We start from the raw sequence: 24,254 nt of genomic DNA, 5'->3' as shown, positions 1-24,254 counted from the left end.
CTAAATTTAGAATAAAATATTAAATATTTTTTAAAACTAATTATTTATAATAGTAAATAATAATTCTAAAAATAATTCTTATATATTTATTACACTTTTTATAAAATTCTAAAAATAATTAAAATTAATTATAAAACCGGTAATTCTTCTCGCAAATATCCCCGTCCCAAAATAATGATTCTTTAACATGATTCTGGATTCCCGAACCGACGAACAAAGTGGAGATGGTGGACTAAAAATTTTCACGAACATGAGAAGGGGGAGTACATGCAATATCGCCCTGCATTATTATCATCTCTACTCTATTGAATCTTATATCAAACATATATTTCCACTTTTCTAACTTTTTAAAAATAAAAAATGAAAAAGGGTTAGCAAATATATTTGGTTTTCTATTTTTTAAAAACAAAAAAAAGAAAAACCAATTATCAAACCTATATGATTTTTGTTTTTTAAAATAGAAAACTAAAAACCAGAAATAAGAAAACCAAAAACAAAAAATAAAAAACAAAATAGTTATCACGGGACCTAATTTTTTATTCAATAATATATAATAATATATGACTTAACTAATTGAGATCGGTTCGAATTATTATTGTCGAAAATAGATTTATCGATGGAGAAAAAGAGACAATTAGACCAGATGCCCTTGTTTGAAGGGACTATTGTGCCCCACAATGGGCTTAATTGGAGGGGACTCGTGCGCGCCACGTTCTAACCCATACAACATATAGAAAGTTGAATTCAAGCCAATTTTTAGCCGTCCATTTCAAAAATTTTCTTCTGCCATGTCGTGGCACGTTCTGATAGGTGAAAAATAATAAAAAGAGTAAAAAAAGAAAGAAAAGTAATGGAAAAGGAAAAGACCGCTGACAGATCTCGTCATCTCCTATGTGTGTAGCCAATCAAATTAGAGGGTGATGGAAAATAACATAACAGACCCTGTGGCTTTATCATTTCCCACTAATGGAATCTTTGGATAATCACGCGTTCACACTCAAACGCAAAAAAATAAAAATAAAATAAAATCCTATGAAACGTTATCCAATTGGCCTTGAATTTCCATTTTCGTTCGGTCAAAAAATATTATTTACTCTTCTTTATTCAAGAAAAAAGATTAATTTCATAATGAGAATCTCATAATGTTTAGATTATCAGATTATTTTAATACAATATTTTGATATTTATATTAAAAACCAAGCTCTATCGGTTTTAAATATTAACACAAGCGAAAATAATTTAGTGGTGGTTGATATATCTTTAATTGAGAGGTTGCGAGTTTGATCCCTACCCCAATCTTTATAAGAGGTGAATTAAAACTTTTATAGTATTACTAATATACAAAATATCAAAAAGTATCATTAATATATACATATATTAATATTAATAATCTTTAACATTTTTAGAAATGATGAAATATTTATTCATTAATTTAAATATTTTTGACGAATTTTCTATTTTTATAACATTTCTAGAAATATCCATTAAAAACAATTAAAAACTTGCTTTCAACAACATAATCTTTAATTAAAAGGACTACAATAAATATAATAAAATATCATTTGATTTTCAATTTTTTTAATTTTAAGAATACGTGCAATTCCTCATGCTTTTTCACGAGGTTTGGCCTATGACCTAATATATCAAAAATCCAACTTTGGACTAACTCTATTAAAATAAATTAATTCAAGTTTGTATCGTTTCAATATTTTTTCTTCACCCAAATGATCATTCATATTAAGGAAAAAAAAAAACAGGACTAATATAATGTATTTAAATGAAAAATGTAACAAAAAGGAAAAGTCATTTGATTCCAACTTATATTCTCTAGAGGTCAAATTCAAACATTAATGTCCAATTAGGACAACTCCATAATTGCCTCCAAGAAGGGCAATTCCGTAATTTCGGTCATTGGCGCTTCCTTCATTATATATATAACTCGTCGTCACCTACTCAGCCTCCAACAACGCGCCACGAGTTTTCAAAATCCAATCCCAGCCGTTGAATTTCAACAGCTTTGATATCCGACGGTCAGAGGCAAGCCTCGAGAACCCTCTCTCTCTCTGCTGCCATTATTTATCTTGCAGCTCCTGCTTGTGCTCGACTCGCGTCCTGAGAGTTTCTTCTTTCGCTTCGAATTCGTCTCCATTTCTTCAAAGGTATGTGTTCTGTAATTGTTGACTTAGATCGAATCAAGCATAGATTCTCTTCTTTGGTTTTGAGCTTTTGGTTTTTTCCCCCGTTGATTTTGGTTGTGAGTGTGCTTGAATCGTTCTTTTTGCGATGGATTTCTGTTACTGCGTTTGAGATTTCGGTTTCTGGAGTTGATTTTGTTTTAGCTGTAATTTGGGTTGTGATTTGGATCTGAAATGTGGGGTTTCGATGTGTTTGAATTTCATTTTCAGTATCATCGTCCGCCATGGGAAAGTGCTACCCAGTTGTGAGTGAGGAGTACCAGAAGGCCGTGGAGAAGGCCAAGAGGAAACTCAGAGGTCTCATCGCTGAGAAGAACTGCGCTCCTCTAATGCTACGCCTCGCGTATGTTCTTGTTCTGATTCTCTGATTTTACACTTCTTCTTCTTCCTTTTTGTGAGCGATTGTTGAGTGTTTAGGTTGTTGATTTGGTTGCAGATGGCACTCCGCCGGAACCTTCGACAAGAAATCCAAGACTGGTGGCCCGTTCGGAACTATTAGGTTCTCTAATGAGCTTGCCCATGGCGCCAACAATGGCCTCGACATCGCCGTCAGGCTATTGGAGCCCATCAAGGAACAGTTCCCCATCCTATCATACGCCGATTTTTACCAGGTATAATAAATGCAACGATTCGGCTTTTCATAATCAGATCTATTTTTAGGAGCTCTTGATTTTGATTGTTATTTGGTTTTTGTATTTGTGATTTCGATTTGTCACAGTTAGCTGGTGTTGTCGCTGTTGAGATTACAGGAGGGCCCGAGGTTCCTTTCCACCCGGGTAGAGAGGTCAGTATTGAAGACAAATTTTCTAACTATTTGTTTGCTATTTCTGTTAATTTGAGAATGGTCGTGTTTCTTGATTTGGGTGCTCTGGATTATTACCTCGTTTGGGATTGTTTGTTTTGAAGTTCTTACTTCTTTGAGAAGTGAGAACTTCAACTTTTTTGAGTTTTGCTTGTCGTTCAGTTTTAGGTTGAGTTTGATTTGACTTGTTTGTAAATCTTCCAAAACGTCTTTTTGCCTTTGCCAAACAGTTTTCATATGTAATACATTTTCCTTGGATGTGGAAAGGAGATGGGTTTTCTTTAAATTAAACTTTTTTTTGGAGATTAGGAATTTTTGAGACTCTGTAGTCTGTAGTATTATGTTCTTATTTGAAAACTCACTTGGTTTCTTCTATTTATTACCCAACTCAAATCATAACACAACCAGCTCGATACCGTCGCAGCGGGTTACTTTAACTTTCTTACTGAAAGAGTAGCTTATCATCTCTTTTTGTCACGTCCAAATGAACATCTAGTAACGTGAGATGATTGGGGAGATTTAACCAAGCCGTAGGAGAAATATAATGATACTTCAAAGTTATAAGGAGTAAATTGAGACCAACGTGGACCATGCACTCTATAATTATAATTTTACCTTTTTTTGAACTTATAAGGTCTGATATTGACATATTGTGAATCGTTGGTCTTTGTTCTGCAGGACAAGCCTGTGCCACCCCCAGAAGGTCGCTTGCCCGACGCTACCAAAGGTTAGTTTCCAGGGCGATAAAGTTCTATTGTGAATGGTTTAAAAGATTCTGTTTTCATATTTTGAACCAAAAAATTGACGGGTGCCTTGTGGTTTTTAGGTTCTGATCATCTGAGGGATGTTTTCTACACCATGGGTCTCTCAGACCAGGACATTGTCGCTCTCTCTGGCGGTCACACATTGGTTTGTTCTGCTCATTATAATGAAATTATATTTGTCATTCTGTTGAGTTTATAAGATCAAACTGGACTTTAAAACATCCAATATAGCAAGAAGATCCAATAGTTGACAATAAATAACCTCATTCCAAACAAGAATGTGCAAATTAACATCAAGTACAAGTTATTTTAATAAAATTGAAACTAGGGGTGCACATTGGTTGGTCGGTCATTGTGGAGTTTAACACAAAACTGACACAGACTACTGACCATTTAGTTTTGGTAGGTAGGAATCATTTTTTACAGCTCTATACAAACTTATCAACGGTCAGCGAGTTCGGTCAGTTGGTTTTAGATGGAAGCTAAGGTTTGAACATGCCGATGGCTATCCGTTGTAGAGAAGACAATAAAAAATGGAGCAGGAGAAGAGGGAAGAGATGACGAGGGAGAAGCGGGTGAGAGATAGGGAGAAGATATATTAAAAAGAATATATATATATATTTTACGGAAGAAAAAAATAGTACGAGGAAAAAAATAAATATAAGAAAAAATAAAGAGAAATGGTATATACGAGGAGGGAGGAAGAAAACAGGGGGAGAGGAGGGAGGGAGTATGTGAGAGTGAAGGAGAGATTAATTAAACATAAAAAAAAAAAGGAATGAAAGATTTAATATACATAAAATAAAATAAAATAAGGTAAACCAAGCCATTCACGTGAATCACGTGAAAGCAAAATCTTCATCCTTTTTTTATTAATATATATAAGTCGATTGGTTGGTCGGTTTTTGTAGGTTTAAGGGAATCAACCGACTAACCTTCGGTTTGGTCGGCGATCGGTTCGATTTTTTTAGCTGTCCTTGCACCCCTAATTGTAACTCAAGTGATAGAGAGTTTTGATTTCACCGCCTATTTAAATTTGGTTCAATTAGGACTTTAAGCTGAAAATCAAGATACAAGCGCACGTGTTGAAGAATGAACCTATAAAGTTAAATTAGTGTAGTGGAGCCATCAAGTTTTTGTATCTGATTGTGATTTAACTTGACAGGGTAGGGCACACAAGGAACGATCTGGCTTTGAGGGGCCATGGACTTCCAACCCTCTCATCTTTGACAACTCTTACTTCACGTAAGTTTATTCACGTCTAGTGTTAGCATTCATTCATGGTGGTTGCCAAGAAATGTTTAAAGCTCAAACTTCTTTTATCGATTGTTATTCTCAACAGCGAACTCTTGACCGGGGAGAAGGAAGGCCTTCTGCAATTGGTATCAGACAAGGCCCTTCTGAGCGATCCTGTCTTCCGCCCCCTTGTCGAAAAATATGCTGCGGTGCGTTTTCGTTTATATAATCAATTGGGTTTGTGCTTTTGCACGTAAGAGGCCATAGAGGGCTGCTTTTACTGATGATGGATTGCTGTCACTTTTTGTTTCAGGACGAGGATGCTTTCTTTGCTGACTATGCTGAAGCTCATTTGAAGCTTTCTGAGCTAGGGTAAGTTTTTTCAACCCCCACTTGGTGTTTCCTCGTGTCGTTGATAGCTGCTCGGAGATAGAAGGAAACCTTTTCATAACTTGTGGTGTTTGATGTGCAGATTTGCTGATGCTTGAGCAATTGGAATGGAAAAATGAGGCTGCAGGCTTTTGTTGTTTATGTTAGCTTTGATTTGTAGGTTTGGTTGGGTTGGGTGGCTGTTTGTTTTTTTGGACAGTTGGTTTGAAATTGGGATGGTGGGTTTCTAGTTTTGTTTTGTTGGGGACTTATTGAGCAGAATGTAATGCTCGTCTCCCAGCCTCTTTGGACTTGAATAAAACACCGTTGAGTTGCTTGTTAGATGATTCGATTCGACTCGACTTGTTTCTTACCAAAGGAAAAACGACTTTATAAAATATCAATGAAATGTCGACATTTACTTGAAATATTTCAAAATTTCGATTTCAAAATTTCGACCAATATGTTGAACTACCAATAATTATTTATTTACTCTAAGGCCTATGGTGAGAAACCCAATTGAAAGCTAGGGCGGGAAGTGCTCGGGAGCAAAGATGCAAATTCAAATAACTATTTACCCTCTCCCTTCAAATATGGATTTTGTTTTTCAAATTAAAAAAAAAACAAAAATCTTAATTTTACCCTTTCAAAATTTGGAATAAAGATTTCAAAACTCTGTTCTCCCTTAAAACATTGAATGTATTTTTTGAAATAAAAAAAAAAAAATCATAGATTCACACTTTAAATTTTGGAATAAATATTTTCAAACTCTGCTTTTTATTTCAATAATTTTATTGAATACCAGATTCTAGAATTTTCCTCCATGATTTGTTTCAGAATTTGTCTCTGTACTCTCTCCCTAATGAAAGTGCATTACTCAATCATTTCTTTTTAAATTACTTTTGAATTCACTTTACAAATAATAAAATTAAGCTGCACAAAATTATTTAAAAGAGAGCTAAACTTCAAACAAACAAAGATAATCGTCTCATCTATGTACTACGAATCACTCTCTTCCATAGACAATATGAGACTTTGTTTGCCGTCCTTATAACCCAGCAAGAGTTGAATCAATTCATCCAAATAACATGCAGAAACAAGGTTTAAAAGCAACTTTTAGATGAATAATATAACAACCCAAACACCCAAAAATAAAATCCGGAACTAAGGGTCTCATAAATTTACACAAAGATGCAAAAAAGACGTCCACTCACCAATGAGAGAGAGCTGGAAACGTGGATGTAGAAACAGACCAAAAATGCTTGAGAAGAGGGCAGAGGAGAGATAAGGAATGTGGGGCAGTGGGTAGATGAGAGGGAATGAATGTGGGTCAAAATTTTGAGTAGAGAAAATTTCTTCCAATGTGGCTGAAAATTTGGTTTACCAACTTGAAGACCCAATCAACTATAACAATATATATTTTTTTAATACCTAGGGTGGGGGATTGAACTCATCCCTTCATTAGAAATTATGTCAATTACCGCTGAGCTAGGTCCGCTTTGACCTATAACAATATATTGTATATTATATTTATTAATATATAATTAATTATATTGTATATTATATTTGTTAATATATAGTTAATTAGCATAGAATGAAATACTAAATTGTTGTTATCATTCTCTATTGGTTTTTTTCTTTATATTAATACAGTAAAAGAAATATAAATATTTTTTTTAAACATAACAAAATACAATTCATTTTTAAAAATAAAATGATTTAAGTTATAAAAATATGATATGATAAAATTTCTCGACAACTTCTTTTAAAATAATAAACATTGTACGAAAAGAATAAATAAAAACACAAATTCTTTAACTTAAAGAGCCTGGTTTTGGCTTTTTTTTCCTCTCTATATCTTCTGACATGAGAGCTCCCCTCTTCTAGGTAGCTTCATCTTAGTCTCCACGCCAAGTATGACTCTTTTCTGGCATTTTTTTCCTCAATCATCTATCTTCCTTTGACATTCCTCCAATGGCTAGAGACTATTTGTTTTAAGAATGAGACAATTTCAAGTTAACCACCGAAGAAGATGAACTTGTCATTGCCATTGTTGCTTTCGTTATTGTTGGAACTAGAAAACATCTTGATATTTTCATAGTATGTAAGCTTCTCTTCTCTCACAATGTTCACTTTGAACGCTAGAAATACCTTCTCTTTTCTTCATTCTCTCAAAGAAGAGGAAAGGATTGACACTCCCTCTAAGATAGAATCTGTTGGGGGGTAGCTTGAGGGTTCATGCTTCAGTTGATATCAACGGACCTTTGTGGCAGAGAACTAAAGTTAACCTCAATGGTCCAGTAGGAGGGCTACTGGACACCAATGTGCTATGAACGACTATCGGATTTTTGCTACCATTGTGACTAGGTGATTCATACTATAAACATTGTGAGGATGTTTCCACAATCTTGGTTCCCTTCACCAATCTCACACCATAAACCTCACACTCTCTTTTTAATTTAAATTTAATATGTAAAAAATCTTAACTTTTTAATTTGAAGAATCAATTATGAATTAGAAAAAAATCTCAACTTTTTAATTTGAAAAATTGTTGCGTATCCATAACTTATGTGAAAACCGATGCAAGTGTACACAAAATGTTCAATTGGAGTATAAAACAAAGTCTTTTCCATAGGGACTAAAACTATACTTTATAGTAGTAAAATAGAATACCGGAAAGGAAAAAAAACGTTGTTAAGGAATTATGAATGATGTAACAGTAAATGACATAAATGGTAAATGAGCAAATAACAGAAGTGTTATGCGATTCCTTGTTGGGGTATTCGAAAATAGAGAACAAACTTAAACGAATAATGTACGGTGTTAAAGTAAATCGAAAGGGAATCACTCTAACACTCTCACTCCCGTCTAACTAATGCTCTAGTGATAAGCCTTGATTAAAGGCTAAAAAGAATAGATTTGCATGCTTAGTTTAGGGTCATTTAGGATGAAAAGTGTATGATCATGCATCTATCTTAGCAAAAGTCCATGTTTTGTGATTAAGGACTTGGGCATTTAGTTATCGATAAATGGAGTTGGTGTAAATATGTTTGTTTTTTTACAAAAAAGTGAAGATTGGTGATCACAATGCGTCAGGCGCATCACACCCCCAGAATTTCCAGCTTAATGGAGCAATGCTTCAACCACGTTATTTTCAAAGATCCAGCTTCACAATGCTTCAGCCACATTCGATGCCCAAATTATCAAAATGTGAATAACCACTTTTGACTAAGCGATTGATCCAAGATTTGGTCTCCTTTCCTAAGATCTCTACAACTACTAATGGTTGCCAACTTCCTATGGATTTCTCAACACCTTGTTACCTCTCAAGCCTATATTGAGCTTCCATGGATCACTTCAACCCATCTCATTTTCCATACTTTTGTTTTTTCTAATGGGATGTGATTCTCGCAGCGAAAAACGGATCCAGTTCTTGAATTTTGAAGAACAAAACCACATAGTTCAAAAGAATGAAATACAGGGGAAAGAAAAGGTTTCCTTTTACCTTTCAAGAACTCTTCTTCAATGAATCCTCCGAACACCACCAAACGATCTTCCTTACTATCCTCAGGGTGCGACGATCTCGCTTGTGGGAGCGTTAGTTTGGAACGTGAGAGAGAATTTTGAGAGTTTCATAAGAGAATGCTATTCAATTTCCTTGGGCTTGAGCGTTATGTTTTTGCAGAACCATTCTGCAATAAACAAAAAACCAAAATAAAACTCTGCCCCACGTCACTTAATTGCTCACTCCTTTGAAATTTTGCAGAGGGGTTTTTATATATATAATATTAATAAAATTAATATTAATAAAACTAATACTAATAATTAACCTATGTAATAATATATATATATATTAAATCATATTCTACAGCATTTCTCTCGTATAACCTATAGTCGTAATGTACATCTTATGCATATTATTTTTAATCTATAGTTTTAATATGAATCTTATTCATATTAATTTTATTTGAATCTCATTCAAATAAAATCTCTCATAATATATAGTTTTAATTTAGAATTAACTATATATTATAATGTATCAATATACATATAATCCCTTGAACAATTTTGAACATTTCAAATTTTTCCAAAAAACTTGATCCTCGTTTTACCCATTGTGAGCTAGCAAGGGGACCTAATGGACCTACAGATCAGAAGCTTCAACGATACGAGATTAATCGGTCGAACTCATTGACCGAGTTAATCAACATTCGTTAACTACGGGTCACTCCACTAAAGACCCGTAGTTGCACTCTTCTCACTGTAGAATGTTTTCGTGTCCACGGATATACGACCATTAATGACAAGTCAATCCTTCACGAGTGTTCGTAACTACAGATGGGTCAAATTACTGTTTTACCCCTATGTTACATTTTGCTCCTTAAATACCACTGCTCCTCTAATTAACAACCCGGTTATGGTCCAACCAATAACCGGAAGTCCCTCTCGGGCTAGTGAGAGGGTGGGGCCCCTTGTTCAAGTCCCGGAGTCAGCATTTAAGAGAACACTCATCAACTCACTAAAGTCGGGGATGAGTGAATTCCATCTTGTGAAGTTATGTTCCCAACTCCCCACTCGGTCTTGTCCCCAAAATGGTAGGAATATTGAGTCGGCGACTCGGGTCACTCTCACCCATACAGATCAAAGAACGAGCTTTCACGGGCATGAGCCCATAACTCACTCAAGATTGAGAATAAGTTGCCTGGTCATCCTATGAAATAGCAATATGTTAGTCAACGACGTTACATCTAAAGATTGGCTATTTCGCGATCCGGTCTTATACAAACTCATTGTATAGGATACCCCCACTCGCATGTCTCCACACGAATGACCTGGATCGAGTCGTCTGTAACATTTACAAAGTGGACCGTATCCATAGTGTTGCCAGGATAAGGTACCCAGTTTTATCTATATACTATAGACCCTTTAGGTTATTCACGGGACATTATCCACTTGTATATCAGAGATATATCAAATATATACCTAGTATATCAAGGGTATATCAAATATATACAAAGTATATCAAGGGTATATCAAATATATACCTAGTAGATATACTGTCCCGGTTACATGATAATAACCTTGGATGTTTAGTTTATTACATTTTGGACAATGCTATGAATTCAATAACAAATTGATTGAATAAAACTTTATTGAATATACATTTATTTTTACATAAATACATAAATACAAACTACGACTGTAGGGCAACACACCCAACACTTTCCTTTCTACTTTGTTATCAAACTTTAGTTTTTTGAGTTTCTTTTCTAGCATTTAAGTTTTGTTCTTCAATTAAACTTTCTGCAATTATTCTTTGTTTATTTTATTGCAATTCAATTTGTTGCAATTTTGTTCTTTCTTTCCAATTCTAATGAAAATGCATTCTTTTGTTATCTTTTCTTGTTATTTCAATTCTTTTACTTTTTTGAGTAGCTAAATTATTTCTTCAACCCACCTACGAATGGTCTAGTTCATCTATTTTAAATTACATCTATTAGTGAGCACGGCGTATTACGCTCCTTTTGCTTATCTTGATTGATATAATTTATCAAGTTTATTTTCTTGTTGGCCACTTGTTAAATCACGTTAGTTTTCTTTTAATTCTGAAAATATTAGAGTCAAACGGATCTCATCAAGGTAAAATGGGAAGTTATTTAGAAATAAGAACTAAAATAAGATCCTAGACAACTATCTTACCCGTTAAACGTAAGTTGGAATTTGATTTATTTAGGATTCTAGAGTTTTATAGACATATGTAAACGTTAGCCTAAGCTTCTAAACAAACCAAAAGCGGTATGGAATGAGAGTTGAACCAGTTTGCATAAATTAAGCATAATTACGAGCACATTTGGTAGGTGTAATTCATCTTTTTAAAACTAAATCTTAGTAGGAGGTTGGATTTTTAATCTTTGTGTTTTTAAATCGTGTTCCCAACAATTTCACCAATTTTTATCTCAAACCCGGTTGCTTATTCAAGAAATTTACAAAATCAATTTTAAAAGAAAACTAGTCTCTGTGGAGACGAACTTGGAATATTTCCATAGTATTACTTGTGATAGTATGCACTTGCACTTACGCTCTAGCTATTAAGTAGATGCGCAACATCTAGCAAACTCAAAATATTGAATGCCCAAACAAATATGACTCTCTCCCGAGATACCAAACATGCTTATTCCAAACTCCCGCTGTAAAATAAACAAGCATAAAACACAGTTTATAGGCACGATAAGTTGAGCCTGATTCCTAACTACTCACCATTCCTACTTCAAAGAGAGAAATCTAACGCAAACAGAGGTAAATATGCATCAAAAAGACTTTTCCAAGTCATAAACGAGCTAACAAATCGACAATGTTGGCCAAACAAAATCAGTAAGATTAAAGAATTGAAACACCTCTATTAAATTAGCATAACCAAGTCACTAAAATATAGTTAATCGAGAGCTACAGTGAGTTCATCTCGAAGTTGGGGTTTAGTTCATGATAATCGAAGTTGGGGTTTAGTTCATGATAAAAGAAAATAAAACAATGGGTAGAAGAGAAATGGAGCCCGTTGCGTGAAAAAGCTTTAGTAGTGGTGAAGAATCCCCCAACTTAGTGATGATGCAAGGTTCAGCTCCTCCATCGCCAGCCTCTTCCTCGAAATGGTTAAGGAATGTTCTTTAATTTCGATGCCCAAATTGATTCTCTGTTCTGTCTCTCTCCTTTTGCGGCTGGGCACTATTTCCCTTTTATATCATGCCCTTAATTTTAGGGCAATACTGGGAAGCTGTACGGACACAGTTAAAACTGGGGCAATATGTTACTGCACAGTCAGATATGCGAGAGCATCTAGCAGGCTCCAACTGGCTGCAACATAGAAGCTCTTCTTACGCTCTAGCAGCACTTCAACAACCTTGTTAGCTCCCAGCTTAAACGTCCTTAATTCTTCACATCACGTCAAAATAATCAGAATATCAGCTCAACTTCATTAAAATCAAAGACATTGAGAATTCTAAATAGCTTAGGCGCCTACTTCACTGAATCCCTTTCTTTTCTTGCTAATTGACCTAGGACCCTTACATTTACACACTAAAATTGCCCAATTTATGCCACAAAACATTCTTTTGTGGAGAGTTATCACACCCCCAAACTTAAAACCTTGCTTGTCCCCAAGTAAGATTAAATCTAACATCCTTGAAATATGAAAAGCTTTTGCTTCCACAAAGATATATCTTGCTTCGAGTCCTGCTTTTTGCTTTCACACATAATACCAGCATACACTCTAGCCTTTGAACCTGCTTTAGCATAGGACACTTACAAGAGAGCAGCTAAACTCTTATTCCAACTTTAGCAAAGACTATTTCCTACAGCTCTAGCATCAACCTATTTTCCTTTTCAAAAACTAGACTCACCTAGAGATACACATTTTAAACTCCCTCTCACTCGCCTAAGGCACTACCCTTTTATTACCATCATAGCTTTGTAGTTATGAATAACCCTTCAAGTCCTGCAGTCTCTTTAAGAAATTTTCTTTTTTTTTTCGAACTGAATTACAGGACTAGAAAGATTCATAGTTATACATTACAAGCTCAACCTTACAAAAAACAAAGCAAGTGCGCACACCCCCAAACTTAGAATGTAGCATTGTGCCAATGCGACTAAAAGCAGGATATAGGATGCTGCCACATACTCTCAAACTTAGAACTAAGAAAAATGGAGTCATAGAAGGGGCATTTTTCGCAGGTCTAATGTAGATTAAATAAAGGGACAACAAAGAGGGTATATAGTACAAGGATTGTTTATATGGTAATACTAAAGTAGTGTGTGGCTCAGATAGATGAGCTATGGAAGCCTATCATCCAAGTGTTCTCTATTTTTTGAATTGTACTTATAGGTGATGTTAGGGTCTTCATACTTAGTCCTATAGCTGGAAGCCGAAACGGATTCGGTCGCCAGGCGCAGTGGGAGCGCGCGCTATAAATCGATTGAGTGGATCTCAATGACAACTTTTAATTAAAAAAATATTTTCGAGAAGCAAAAAGGATCGAATATCTTACCTTTGTAGTGTAGATGATGGACTCCATTAGATCTTCTCGACTATTCTCGATCTACAATGAACCAGTGTGTGGGCGCCTCTTGGGAGAAAGAACACATTCTTCCTTGGTGGCTACTATAGGAGGAGAGGGAGATAGCATTAGCATTGACATTTGCATACCTTAGGGTTTTGCCTATAAGTCTCTTCATATAAACTTTGGGCCAAAACTCTAATGGGCTGATTAATCCTCTAGAAAATTAAAACTATTTTAATTTTCTGAATTAATGTATTGACTCTTCCATGATAGTCCCCAAGGGATAGCTTGGATATTGGGGCTTCAAGGAATATCCTTGAGGCATTGGGTTCAATCTACAAGGAACGCAACTCCACCAAGCAATGACCCCTTACGTATGTACGGATATGGGGACAGTGCGCATATCCTCCAGGTATAGGGACAAAAAGGCCAAAGGGCCGCCGACTTCCATGAGACCAACCAAGTAATATCCCATTAAATTAATAATAAATCCAATTTATTATTAAAAGTCAAAATAAATATTTTAATTTTAAATTAAATAATCGACATTATTTAATTTTCTCCCAACTTATTGTTCACGGTAGAGTTTAATGAGCTAGTAGGGGGACCTATGGACCTACAACCTTGAGCTCCAATAGTCAACAATTTGATTAATTAAATTGATTAATTAACCAACTTTACCATTAACCCAAGGTAACTCCACAAAAGACCAAGAGTTGTACTCTCACGCATTGCAGATGAGTTATGTCCACGATATAATCATAACTGCTCATCTTATCCTTCACAAAGTGATTCATGGTCCTAGTTTGGAGAAATTACCGTTTTGCCCCTGGTCCCATCTTTTGCTCCTTAAGTCTCATTGGTTTACTAATGGATAGTCTTCCATGATTTCATCATTGATTAATTCTTGTTGGGGTATCAAGAAGGCGGGTACCTTGTCATCAAAGCCTCAAACCAGCATTATAAGGGAATCACTTATATACTCACTAAATAAGGAAAAGTACACACTTTGCACTTTCTAATATTGAGTGGTTGTGAATTCCATCTTGTGTAAAAATGTTCCCATCTCCCTAACTGAATATGTTCTCAAAACAGTAGGCTTATTGGGCGAATACTCTGGTTACCCTCAACCATGTGAATCAAAGAACACACTCACGTAGGCAGGAGTTCACAACACACTCAGGATTAAGATTAAACGAGCATATAATCATCTTAGTGATATGTTTGCAATTTCTATAATGGTCTTATTAGAAAATACAAGACACATCGTGGTCTAGTCTTATACCAACGCATTGTATATGTTCCAACTTTGAGTTAATACCATGAAGAGTTCTCCATTCTACTTCTTGATTAATGGGACCCCAAACATGGTAAGATAAACTCTACTAGTCAATGTTTGCATATAAACCAAATTGAATCAACACCTTTAATTACTTTAGTGTTTCTATTTCACCAAAATCAATATCGCCAAAATTCATGAGTCAGCTAAAATTCTTTGTAGTGTAAATGCCACTCAACATACGAGTATCAACCAGGGGTGAAAGGATCTGAACTAAACCGACAAATCGAACCGATAGAGTTCGGTTCGGTTTAGTTCGGTTATGTTCAATGTTGTGTCGATTCGGTTCGGGTCCGACCAATCGATTCTTTTAAACCTATTTACCCTACTTTTCTTCCATTATTTTCTTTCTAGTCGCTTCCCTCCCCTTCTCCATTATCTCCCTTCACCGCTTCCCTCCCCTCCCCTTCTCCACTCTCTCCCTTCACCGCTTCCCATCTTTAAGCTATTATTTAATTCTCCTTCAAGGCAGCAAGATGCCATGACAGTGATTTACAGCGGGGATAGATTTTTCTTCATTGATGATTGACATTAGCGGCAAAAGAAATCCATGGTAGCGACGAGGGAGACACGAACTCCCTTGTCTTTCTTTTTTTTTCAAGATGGGTTTTATTGGAGATGGGTTTTGATGTAGGTCTCTATTTTTTATATTGGAGGTGAGTTTTGATATAGGTCTCTATTTTTTATTTTGAAGGTGTGTTTGATTTTGAGGGCGGGTTTGATTTCGAGTTGGGTTTTGATGTATTTTGAAGGTGGACTTGATTTTGAAGTTGAGTTTAGAGGTAGGGATTAGTACATAGATAGTCTATTTAGAGAATATAATTACATAAAAGGATTCAAATGTAAAAAAACTTACACTTTTGTCATAAAATAGCCCCCATTAAGATGACACCTATAAATAATTTACCTTTATATCATTTTTTATTTACACCTAAATATTAATAGATTTATGAAATTCAAAATGGTTTAGTTGGTAGGTAAAAATTTAAATCCCTTATTTTAGGATGATTTAAACTTTCCAAAATTAAAAAAATACTCCAATAATCCCAAAAAATCTTTTCTTCTTCGTTGAGCAGGCAGTTCCAAAAAATCATCTTTCCGTTTCTTAATCCCACCCAAATTCCTTCTACAAACGTTTCTTCTTCCGCCACATTCTCGTTGCGGGCTGTTTCTTCCCCAACCTCCATTTTTTCCGTTCGTTTGCTGCATTCACTCGCCCGTAGCTGTTCGTTGCATGAAGGCTCCTTAGTTATCGTTGCTGGCTGTCGCGTGTGGCAGTTCATAGAAGACCATCTGTATTCGTCGTATGCTCGCCGACCGCCTGTCAACCTTCTCATTATAATAAAGTGAATGTTTGTTTTGTCTTCCATTTCCTTTACTCCGTTCAAAAGTATTAGTTGATTTCACAATGATATATTTTTAATACCCGTATCTATTCAATGAGTATTTTCGATTTCTGATTTTGTGTGTTGTTTTGAACAATATTCCCTCTATTTTGGTACTGGTTTTTGTTTCCCTCTATTTTTTTTTACGGTGTAACCCTTTAGATTAATTATTTTGGTACCGATTAACTTATTCTTGTAGGGTTCCTCAGATTGTATATATGAGGATGTAATATATATCTACAACTAAGTAATCACAATATGGTAGTCAGATATATTTTATATTTCTTATTTAAATAGTTACGTGAATTCTTGTATACCTTCAATATTGGGTGTCTCTGATTTTGTCTTGTACTCTGATGCATGTATAGAATATTTTGGTCAATTCTTGAGGTATATTTGACAGAGTCTTTTGAGCTTTGTTTGTTACTTGAGGTATATTTCATATGCAATAGTAAAAGATTATATCCGTATAATAAAATATAGACAGTATCTTACGCATAATGGAGATGAGCAAAAGTTGAAAACATAACCTCAAATATTCAATTAGTATAGAAGGAATAGTTAAAGAGATTTGCTTTCACTACTGTTAAAACTTCATAATTTTGCAGATATAGAACTTGTGAGGATCACTAAGGTCATTAATGTTGTTATAATGAATCTTCTGTCTTCCTAAACCTCCCATAATCCTAGTAAACACTCCATGAGGATAATAGTTAGACTATCGAACTAGTTGGCTGGTTGATTTATTCATAAAAACATCAATGAAAATGTTTATGGAAACTTATTAGAGTGAAGTGGAAAAACCTTTTTCTACTTTTGAATAACAGCCGGATATATTTTATATTTATATTATAGGTTTATCTTGTAATTGTATAGGATTGGATTTCCTATGTTAATGTCACCAAATAAGTTTATATCCGGATGTATTTTATATCTATTATTAAGAACCAAATTGAAAAATATAATCCAGTTCTATTGCAGCTGAAAACTTTTGATGTTATACTTCATAATATTACTGTTGTCGTTTCTGTATCGGTCTGCTTACTTGTTTTCACTCATGCAAAGGAAGCAAAAGATTGGTTTACGTTGGAACATGTTAAAATAAAAACATTTGAAAGTAAAGTACCAAATTTTTACTAAATGAATGCTTCTATATTCTACAATCACAGGAAAGCATATGGAAGAATCTTCTTCACAAAAAGAATTAAAGAAGAAGCCATATTATTAAGCAGCAGCCGAAATTCTTACATGCAATTACTGAAACCCTAATGCTGTCTACCACCCTCTCCTTTCCAATTTCTAATCCGAGATGAAACAATTACATGCAACTAATGAATTTGATTAATGAATTTTATTTCTTTCTATAATTTCCTTATATAACTAACGAAATATTGTTTCTTTCTGTAATTAATATTGGTAAATCGTGGTTTGTAATTAATATTGCAAAATCTTGAGAAGAAATCGTGATAAGAAAATTTACGAGTGAATTAAGGCATTAGGGTTGAAAATTGGTATGAGCCCACAATAATTAAAGCATTAGGTTTACCATCTAAGAATTTAAATGGTTTAGATTCCAAAATATAAAACAACTATAATAAATATAAATGTATTAAATAAGGGTAAAATCGGTATTATAAAAAAATCGTACGTGTAGAAATCTAAAAGTGTAAAATTTGAAAAACTTTAGATATTTGTGAAAATAAGTTTCTAAAACAGCCCTTGAGACATTAACTCTTAGATGTATTTTGAAGGTGGATTTGATGTTAAAATTGAGGTTTTGTGTATTTTGAAGTTGTGGTTTGATGTATTTTTAAGATGAGTTTTGATGTAAGTCTATGTTTTTTATTTTGAATGTGGGTTGTTATTTCGAAAGTTTGAACGTGGGTTTTGAAAGGAAGAAATAGGAGGAAAAATCAAATTCTGCCCAAATCAAAATTTGCTTGATTTGTAATTGAAAGAACCAAGAGAAACAATCTCAAAATCTATTGATCTTTTTCTCTCTATTTTGTAAAAAAGCAACATGTTTTATCTATCTACCGAATGAAGTTTTTTTGGGGTGATCTCTTGACTTATGAGGTTTTGAAGGGTGTTGGATGATGATGATGGAAAAAAAAACTGACGCCTGACCCGACCCGATTCTACCCGAACCGAATGGAATCGAAATTTTTCTGGTCGAGTCAGTTTTGGTGGGAAACCGACCAATTTACACCCCTAGTATCAACATCAAATCATCTTATGTGAAATCAGCACAACACCTATTCTCTAACAGGAGATTTTTATCTCACATTCTTTCCCAATCCTCAAATTTCTTCCTTTGAAATTACAATAAATTTAGAAACGGAAAGATTACAGAAGAATCCTAAACCCTTTAAGTTTTTACATTTGATCTAATGAAACCAAAAAAAAAAAAAAAAAAAAAAATCTAATGCTAAAACAAATATGCCTAAATAGCCAAATTTTCAAACTAACAATATATCATCCATATACTAATCCTGAAACAAATTTTCATAAAATTTCCCACCAAGTCTTTTAACTAAAAGAGCCAAAGACCGTTCTAATACCAATTGTTGGAAGCCGGAACAGATCCGATCGTCAGACGCAGCGGAAGCACATGCTATAAGTCGATTTAGCAGATCTCAATGGCAACTTTTAATTAAAAAATATTTTCGAAAAACAAAGAGGATCAAATCTCTTACCTTTGTAGTGTAGATGATGGATTTCACTAGATCTTCCCGACTTTCCTCAATCTACAACGAAACATTGTGGGCACCTTGATGGTTATGGTTTAGAACCCTTTGTGTAAGTGTACACAACCGCTGTAGTAAGTCATAAAAAGATCGTCTCCATAGGGATTGATAACTAAACACTTCAACAATTACTTATGAAAATAAATAAATTAATAAAATATGTTTTGAACAAGAAAAACTAAAGGAACTCAAACAAAATAGTGCATATATGATTTGCTGAGTAAAAACAAGTCAGAACCAAGCAAAACCAAATCGATTAAAGGAAAATATGCAAACAAGAGGTTAATTATTGATATTTAAAACGGTAAGGGGGAAGAGTTTGTGTGACTTTTTTTGGGCTACTCTAACGATGTTGTAGCATTAACGATGTTTGATATACTGGCCAAACAGACACGAAATCTTCCCAGATTTCTAGATTTCTGCTATTCATATTTTTAGACAAACTTGATAGCATATATACTCATTATAACCTTGCTAGGTGAGTCTTATTCCTAAGTACTCACACTCTAAACTCAAACAGATCTAGCATGAGTTGAAGCCAAACACATCCTATTACAATTTTCCAAGAGTTAATAAGAAGATATTCCAATATGTTGGCCAAGCACACTGAAAATAAAACGTTAAAATCAACTCCAACTCAGTATATATATATCATCATTAAAGCCAAAACAAAGTTTATAGCCTAAGAACAAGTTCACAACATCCTCCCCTTACAAATAAACTTAGCTACTTAATACCATACAAGAAAAGAGAAGAAGAGAATACAAAACCAGTGCAATAAAAAGTGCAAAAGAAGAAGAAAATGAAGAATACCAGTAGTCCTTCTCTCTTTGTTGTCTTCTTCAACAGTTTCTTGAGAGCTTTCTGGAAGTGAGAGTGAAGTGATGGGATGGGGAATGTTGGAATGTTGTTAGAGGCAACCCTAATTTCAAGCTTTTATACCCCTCTTGATTTTAGGGCAATACAAATGATAAAGTGGCCCCCAGCTTAGCATATCAGGCATTTTTCCATTTTACTGCAGTAATTTCTCAGGTATAAGCTGTAAATGTAAACTCTGTATTTTTCTGCCTTTTTGACTCCGATGTTGCAGTATCAACAATACTGTAGTAAAACATTCAAATTAGGTCATTCTTCATAACTCTCAATATCATCATAGAAAATAAGGACGATAGTGAATTTATAACGTTCTTTGCACAAAATCAGTGTAGATTGGGTGTTAGTGATGTTATCCTTAGCTAATTTATATGAATTCTTACACAAATAACTCTCTTTTAGAGAGTTATCACACCCCCAAACTTGAACTATTGCTTGTCCCCAAGCAATGCTAATCACGACTCTACACTTAATAGAATGGAAAAACAATGCATGCCAGCAACTTCACCAATTACCTATGATCCATTACTGTGGCTAAGAGTTTCTCAATCTACTCAAGCATCAAACTAGAAAGGAATCAAACAACTCTTGCACTAAGACTAAGGTGCTTTATTCACATTTGACCACTTCATTCCACCCTCTCCCTTGGCAGCCTTTGAAAAGTCCCCCCCAACTTCTTTTCTCAAACTGATTTTCACTCTCCTATTTTTGCTAACTTGCTACCGACTTTAGCTAACAGCTATGGGCTACTAGCCATTCCTGACCTTGCAGCTTTTTGGAATGTTTTTTTTTTTTAATGATAGAGCTGAATTACAAGGCCAAAAATTTAGCATAGCTTTACAAATGATTGCATTGCAAGAGAATTACAAGAATGAATGTTACAATAAAATGAAAGTCCCTCACCCCCAAACTTAAAGTGAAGCATTGTCCTCAATGCTTGGTGAATGATATCGGAGAAATAATGACAAAGCTTCTCCAAACTTAAAATGAAGATAGGATGAAGATAAATGGTACATGAAGTACTGCCTATGTGAAGTGTTTCTAGAGGGGTGAATTCTTGCTACTTTTCTAATGTCAATAGTTTGTTGGCAAGTTGGAAAGGGATACTCAGCCTTTGAAATCCTGCTAAGGTTAAATTTCTAGTGTAGCCAAGAGATACTAGCAAAATGAAGCTATCTTATGCTACTTTAAAGCACCTAAGAAAAAGGGCAAGAATTGTATCTTCCATTTCTAACTATAGCAAGAGTAGAAATCCTGTAAATTTCCACAGACCAGATATCAAAGGCAAAAGCTTACAATCAATTAGCATGCATTATCAGACCATTCTACATTGGACATCTCATTTTCAACCTTGCTTTCCTTTTTCCTTTCATTGAATTATACTGAGTGCAACTAAGAAACAAAAACAAACTACTCTGGGAATTGAAAAACTAACAACTACTAGAAATAAAACACTAATCTAAAACATGCCAGCAAATATAAGAAAGATAGAAAGTTGTTGCGCCTCTGCTTAATAGCTAGAGGGTAAGTGCAAGTGCACACTGTCACAAGTAATAATCTGGAAATATTCCAAGTTTGTCTCCACAGGGACTAGTTTTCTTTTAAAATTGATTTTGTCAACTGCTTGAATGAGCAATCGAGTTTGGAAATAAAAATTGGTGGAATTGTTGGGAACACGAAAAACACACGAAAATAATAGAATTTAAAAGGCCAACCCCATACTACTGTTTAGTTCTAAAATGATGAATTACACCTACCAAATGTGCCCGTAATTACACCCAATTTATGCAAACTGGTTCAACTCTTATTCCATACCGCTTTTGGTTTGTTTAGAAGTTTAGACTAGTGTTTACATATGTCTATGCAACTCTAGAATCTTAAATAAATTAAATGCCAACTTACGTTTAACGAGTAAGAGAGCCTATGTCTAGGATCTTGTTTTAGTTTTTATTTCTAAGTAACTTCTCGTTTTACCTTGATGAGATCCGTTTGACTCTAACCTTCTCAGAATTAAATTCAAACTAGTGTGATTTAAACAAGTGGCCAATAAGAAAATCAACTGGATAAATTGTATCAATCAAGATAAGCAAAGAGAGCGTAATACGCCGTGCTCACTGATAGATGTAATTTAAATAGATGAACTAAACTTGTAGGAGGGTTGAAGAAACAATTTACCTACTCATGGAATTGAAAGAAATTAAAACACAAGAGAAGATAACAAAAAAAGGCATTTTAATTAGAATTGGAAAGAAAGTACAAAATAGAACAAATTGAATTGCAATAAAATAAACAAGAGTAATTGTAGAAAAATAATTGAAAACAAAACTTAAATAAAAACTACAAAACTAAAGTAGAAAGGAAAACAAAAACATGGAAAATGAGATGCCATGAAGTGATGCTTGGAAACTCCTTTTATAGGCCATTGAGATAACAAGATGTTGAGAAATGCATGGGAGGTTGAAACCAAATGAGGTTGTAGAGATTTTAGGAACTAATAACAAATCTTGGACCAATTACTTGGTCAAAAGTTGTTATTCCAGTTTTGACAATTTAGGCATCGAATGTGGCTGAAGCATTGTGAAGTTGGAACTTTCAAAGTAACTTGGCTGGCTCATTCCTCCTGCAATGTGTCTGACGCATTTTGATCATCAATCTTCACTTTTCCTTACAAAATAAGCATATTTACACAAATTAGCTTTCATTTAGCTATAACTGAATTCCAAAGTCCCTAATCACAAATTATGCACATTTTCCCTAAATTATATGCTTAAACATACATTTTTCATCATAATTAACTCCCAACTAAGCATGTAAAACTACTCTTTTTAGCCTTTAATCAAGTCTTATCAAAAGTAAATTAGCATGGAAAATAAAATGTCAAGCAAGGGAAACCAACTCCTCTCAGTCAATCTTCTACTTCTTCATCGTTGGAGCCGCCCGTGGGCTGAGATGCTCCAGTATCGACAGTGTCCCCTACATGTTCATAGGCTATGGTAAGTTCTTCCTCCAAGCGATCCAACAAGGTCTCCTTTTGTATTTCCTTACTCAGCAAGTCATCTGCAAGTCTTAAGAGAGAACATTCTTCTACATCAGCAAGGAATTTAACAAAATTAAAAACAAAAAAGGTAACCTGTTGATCGTTTACTCTCATAGTTAACTGCCCATTATGCACATCTATTAGCATTCTACCGGTGGATAGAAAAGGCCTCTCCAAAATTATTGGGATCTTGTTGTTTACTTCATAATCGATGATGATAAAATCAGCTGGGAAAATGAACTTGTCCACCTGTACTAACACATCTTCGATCTTGCCCTCTAGGTGAGTGATTAACCAGTCAGCTAGTTGTAGTGTCACCATGGTGGGTCTTACTTCACCAGTACCCAACCTCTGATATACTGATAATGGCATAAGGTTTATGCTTACACCCAAATCGCATAGAGCATGGCTCACATTTTTTCCACCAATAGAGACCGGAATAGTGAAACTCCTTGGATCCCAGATTTTCTATGGAAGCTTGTCTCTTAAAATTACACTGCACTCCTTGGTTGAAGCTATGGTTTCAAACTCTCCGAACCTCCTTTTCTTAGTCAAGATATCCTTCAAAATTTTTGCATAGTTAGACATCTGCTCAAGAGCCTCAACTGAGGGTATATTGATGTGGAGTTGCTTCAACACATCCAAAAAATGCTTAAGTACTTGATCATCTTGGTTTTTCTTTTGAAGCCTTTGAGGATAGGGAGGAGGTCGTCTATATTTCCCTGGTGTTTCCACACTTTTCCGGTGCACTTGGTGCTTCTTTTTTCTTGGGCGGTAAGGGATTCGAGACCCGTATCGGGTCCACGCATCCACAAGGGTATGCCACGTGGTGATTCGGATTGACACTATAAAACAATAATCACAACAATGTTCATCAATGCAATAAATTGCCTTGTAAGTAATTAAATCAAACATGTAATAATATGCAAATGGAAAGAATATAGAGTTGGGAAGCAAATAGCATAGCAACACAACAGTCAGAGACAACATTAAATAGAATGAGAATTAAAGATGAAGGATCACGGAAGGAAGAATGGTACCAAAAAAACTCAAAGAATTAACACTATTTATCGAGAAACCCTTTTAAAGAAATAGAAATTATAGTAAATTAGTATTGAAATAACAAAAATCAAAGATGAAGTAACAAGAGGCTGTCATTCAATGATGTATGAAAAAAGGAAAAAGAATGTAGAAGTCCTAAAATTAGAAGAAGAAATGGAGAGAGAGCACACAAGAAAAAGTTGACAAAGGAAGGTAGAAAAATAAAATAAAATCATCACGAAATTTTTTATTTTTTATTTTCGTAAAATTAGGAGTGATAAAATCGAGCATTAAAAATCTATACAATATCGTAACCTTTTTTTTAAGATAAAAGCAATATATTAAAATTAAATTGATGTGGCTTTGAGAGGGATTCTACCTCAATAACAGCTTTTGTAACCTTTTTTTTTAAGCA

General features: G+C 34.5%; 1 protein-coding gene across 1 annotated transcript; it reads left to right on the top strand.

Moving 5' to 3' along the window:
- Positions 1 to 1,959: 1,959 nt before the first annotated feature.
- LOC111025487 (L-ascorbate peroxidase, cytosolic) lies at positions 1,960 to 5,708 on the top strand. The gene is made up of 10 exons (XM_022303354.2): positions 1,960 to 2,159; positions 2,406 to 2,538; positions 2,632 to 2,806; positions 2,914 to 2,979; positions 3,676 to 3,724; positions 3,824 to 3,906; positions 4,927 to 5,006; positions 5,104 to 5,206; positions 5,311 to 5,369; positions 5,470 to 5,708. Exons 2-10 carry the CDS (start codon positions 2,420 to 2,422, stop codon positions 5,483 to 5,485), a joined length of 750 nt encoding a protein of 249 aa, XP_022159046.1. The 5' UTR covers positions 1,960 to 2,159; positions 2,406 to 2,419; the 3' UTR covers positions 5,486 to 5,708.
- The last annotated feature ends 18,546 nt before the right edge of the window (positions 5,709 to 24,254 follow it).

The sequence above is a fragment of the Momordica charantia genome, assembly GCF_013281855.1.
Source record: "Momordica charantia cultivar OHB3-1 chromosome 3 unlocalized genomic scaffold, Mcharantia_2.0 BLBB01000003.1, whole genome shotgun sequence".
Classification (NCBI taxonomy): Eukaryota; Viridiplantae; Streptophyta; class Magnoliopsida; order Cucurbitales; family Cucurbitaceae; genus Momordica; species Momordica charantia.
Note: the sequence above shows the minus strand (reverse complement) of the source record. Positions and strands in the feature narration are given on the sequence as shown.

Bases quoted from the DNA above. Each gene is read 5' to 3' on its own strand.
- LOC111025487 (XM_022303354.2), top strand. From the start codon at position 2,420: ATGGGAAAGTGCTACCCAGTTGTGAGTGAGGAGTACCAGAAGGCCGTG. The intron at 2,807-2,913 runs GTATAATAAATG...GATTTGTCACAG, and splicing joins CATACGCCGATTTTTACCAG to TTAGCTGGTGTTGTCGCTGT. The intron at 5,207-5,310 runs GTGCGTTTTCGT...TTTTTGTTTCAG, and splicing joins TTGTCGAAAAATATGCTGCG to GACGAGGATGCTTTCTTTGC.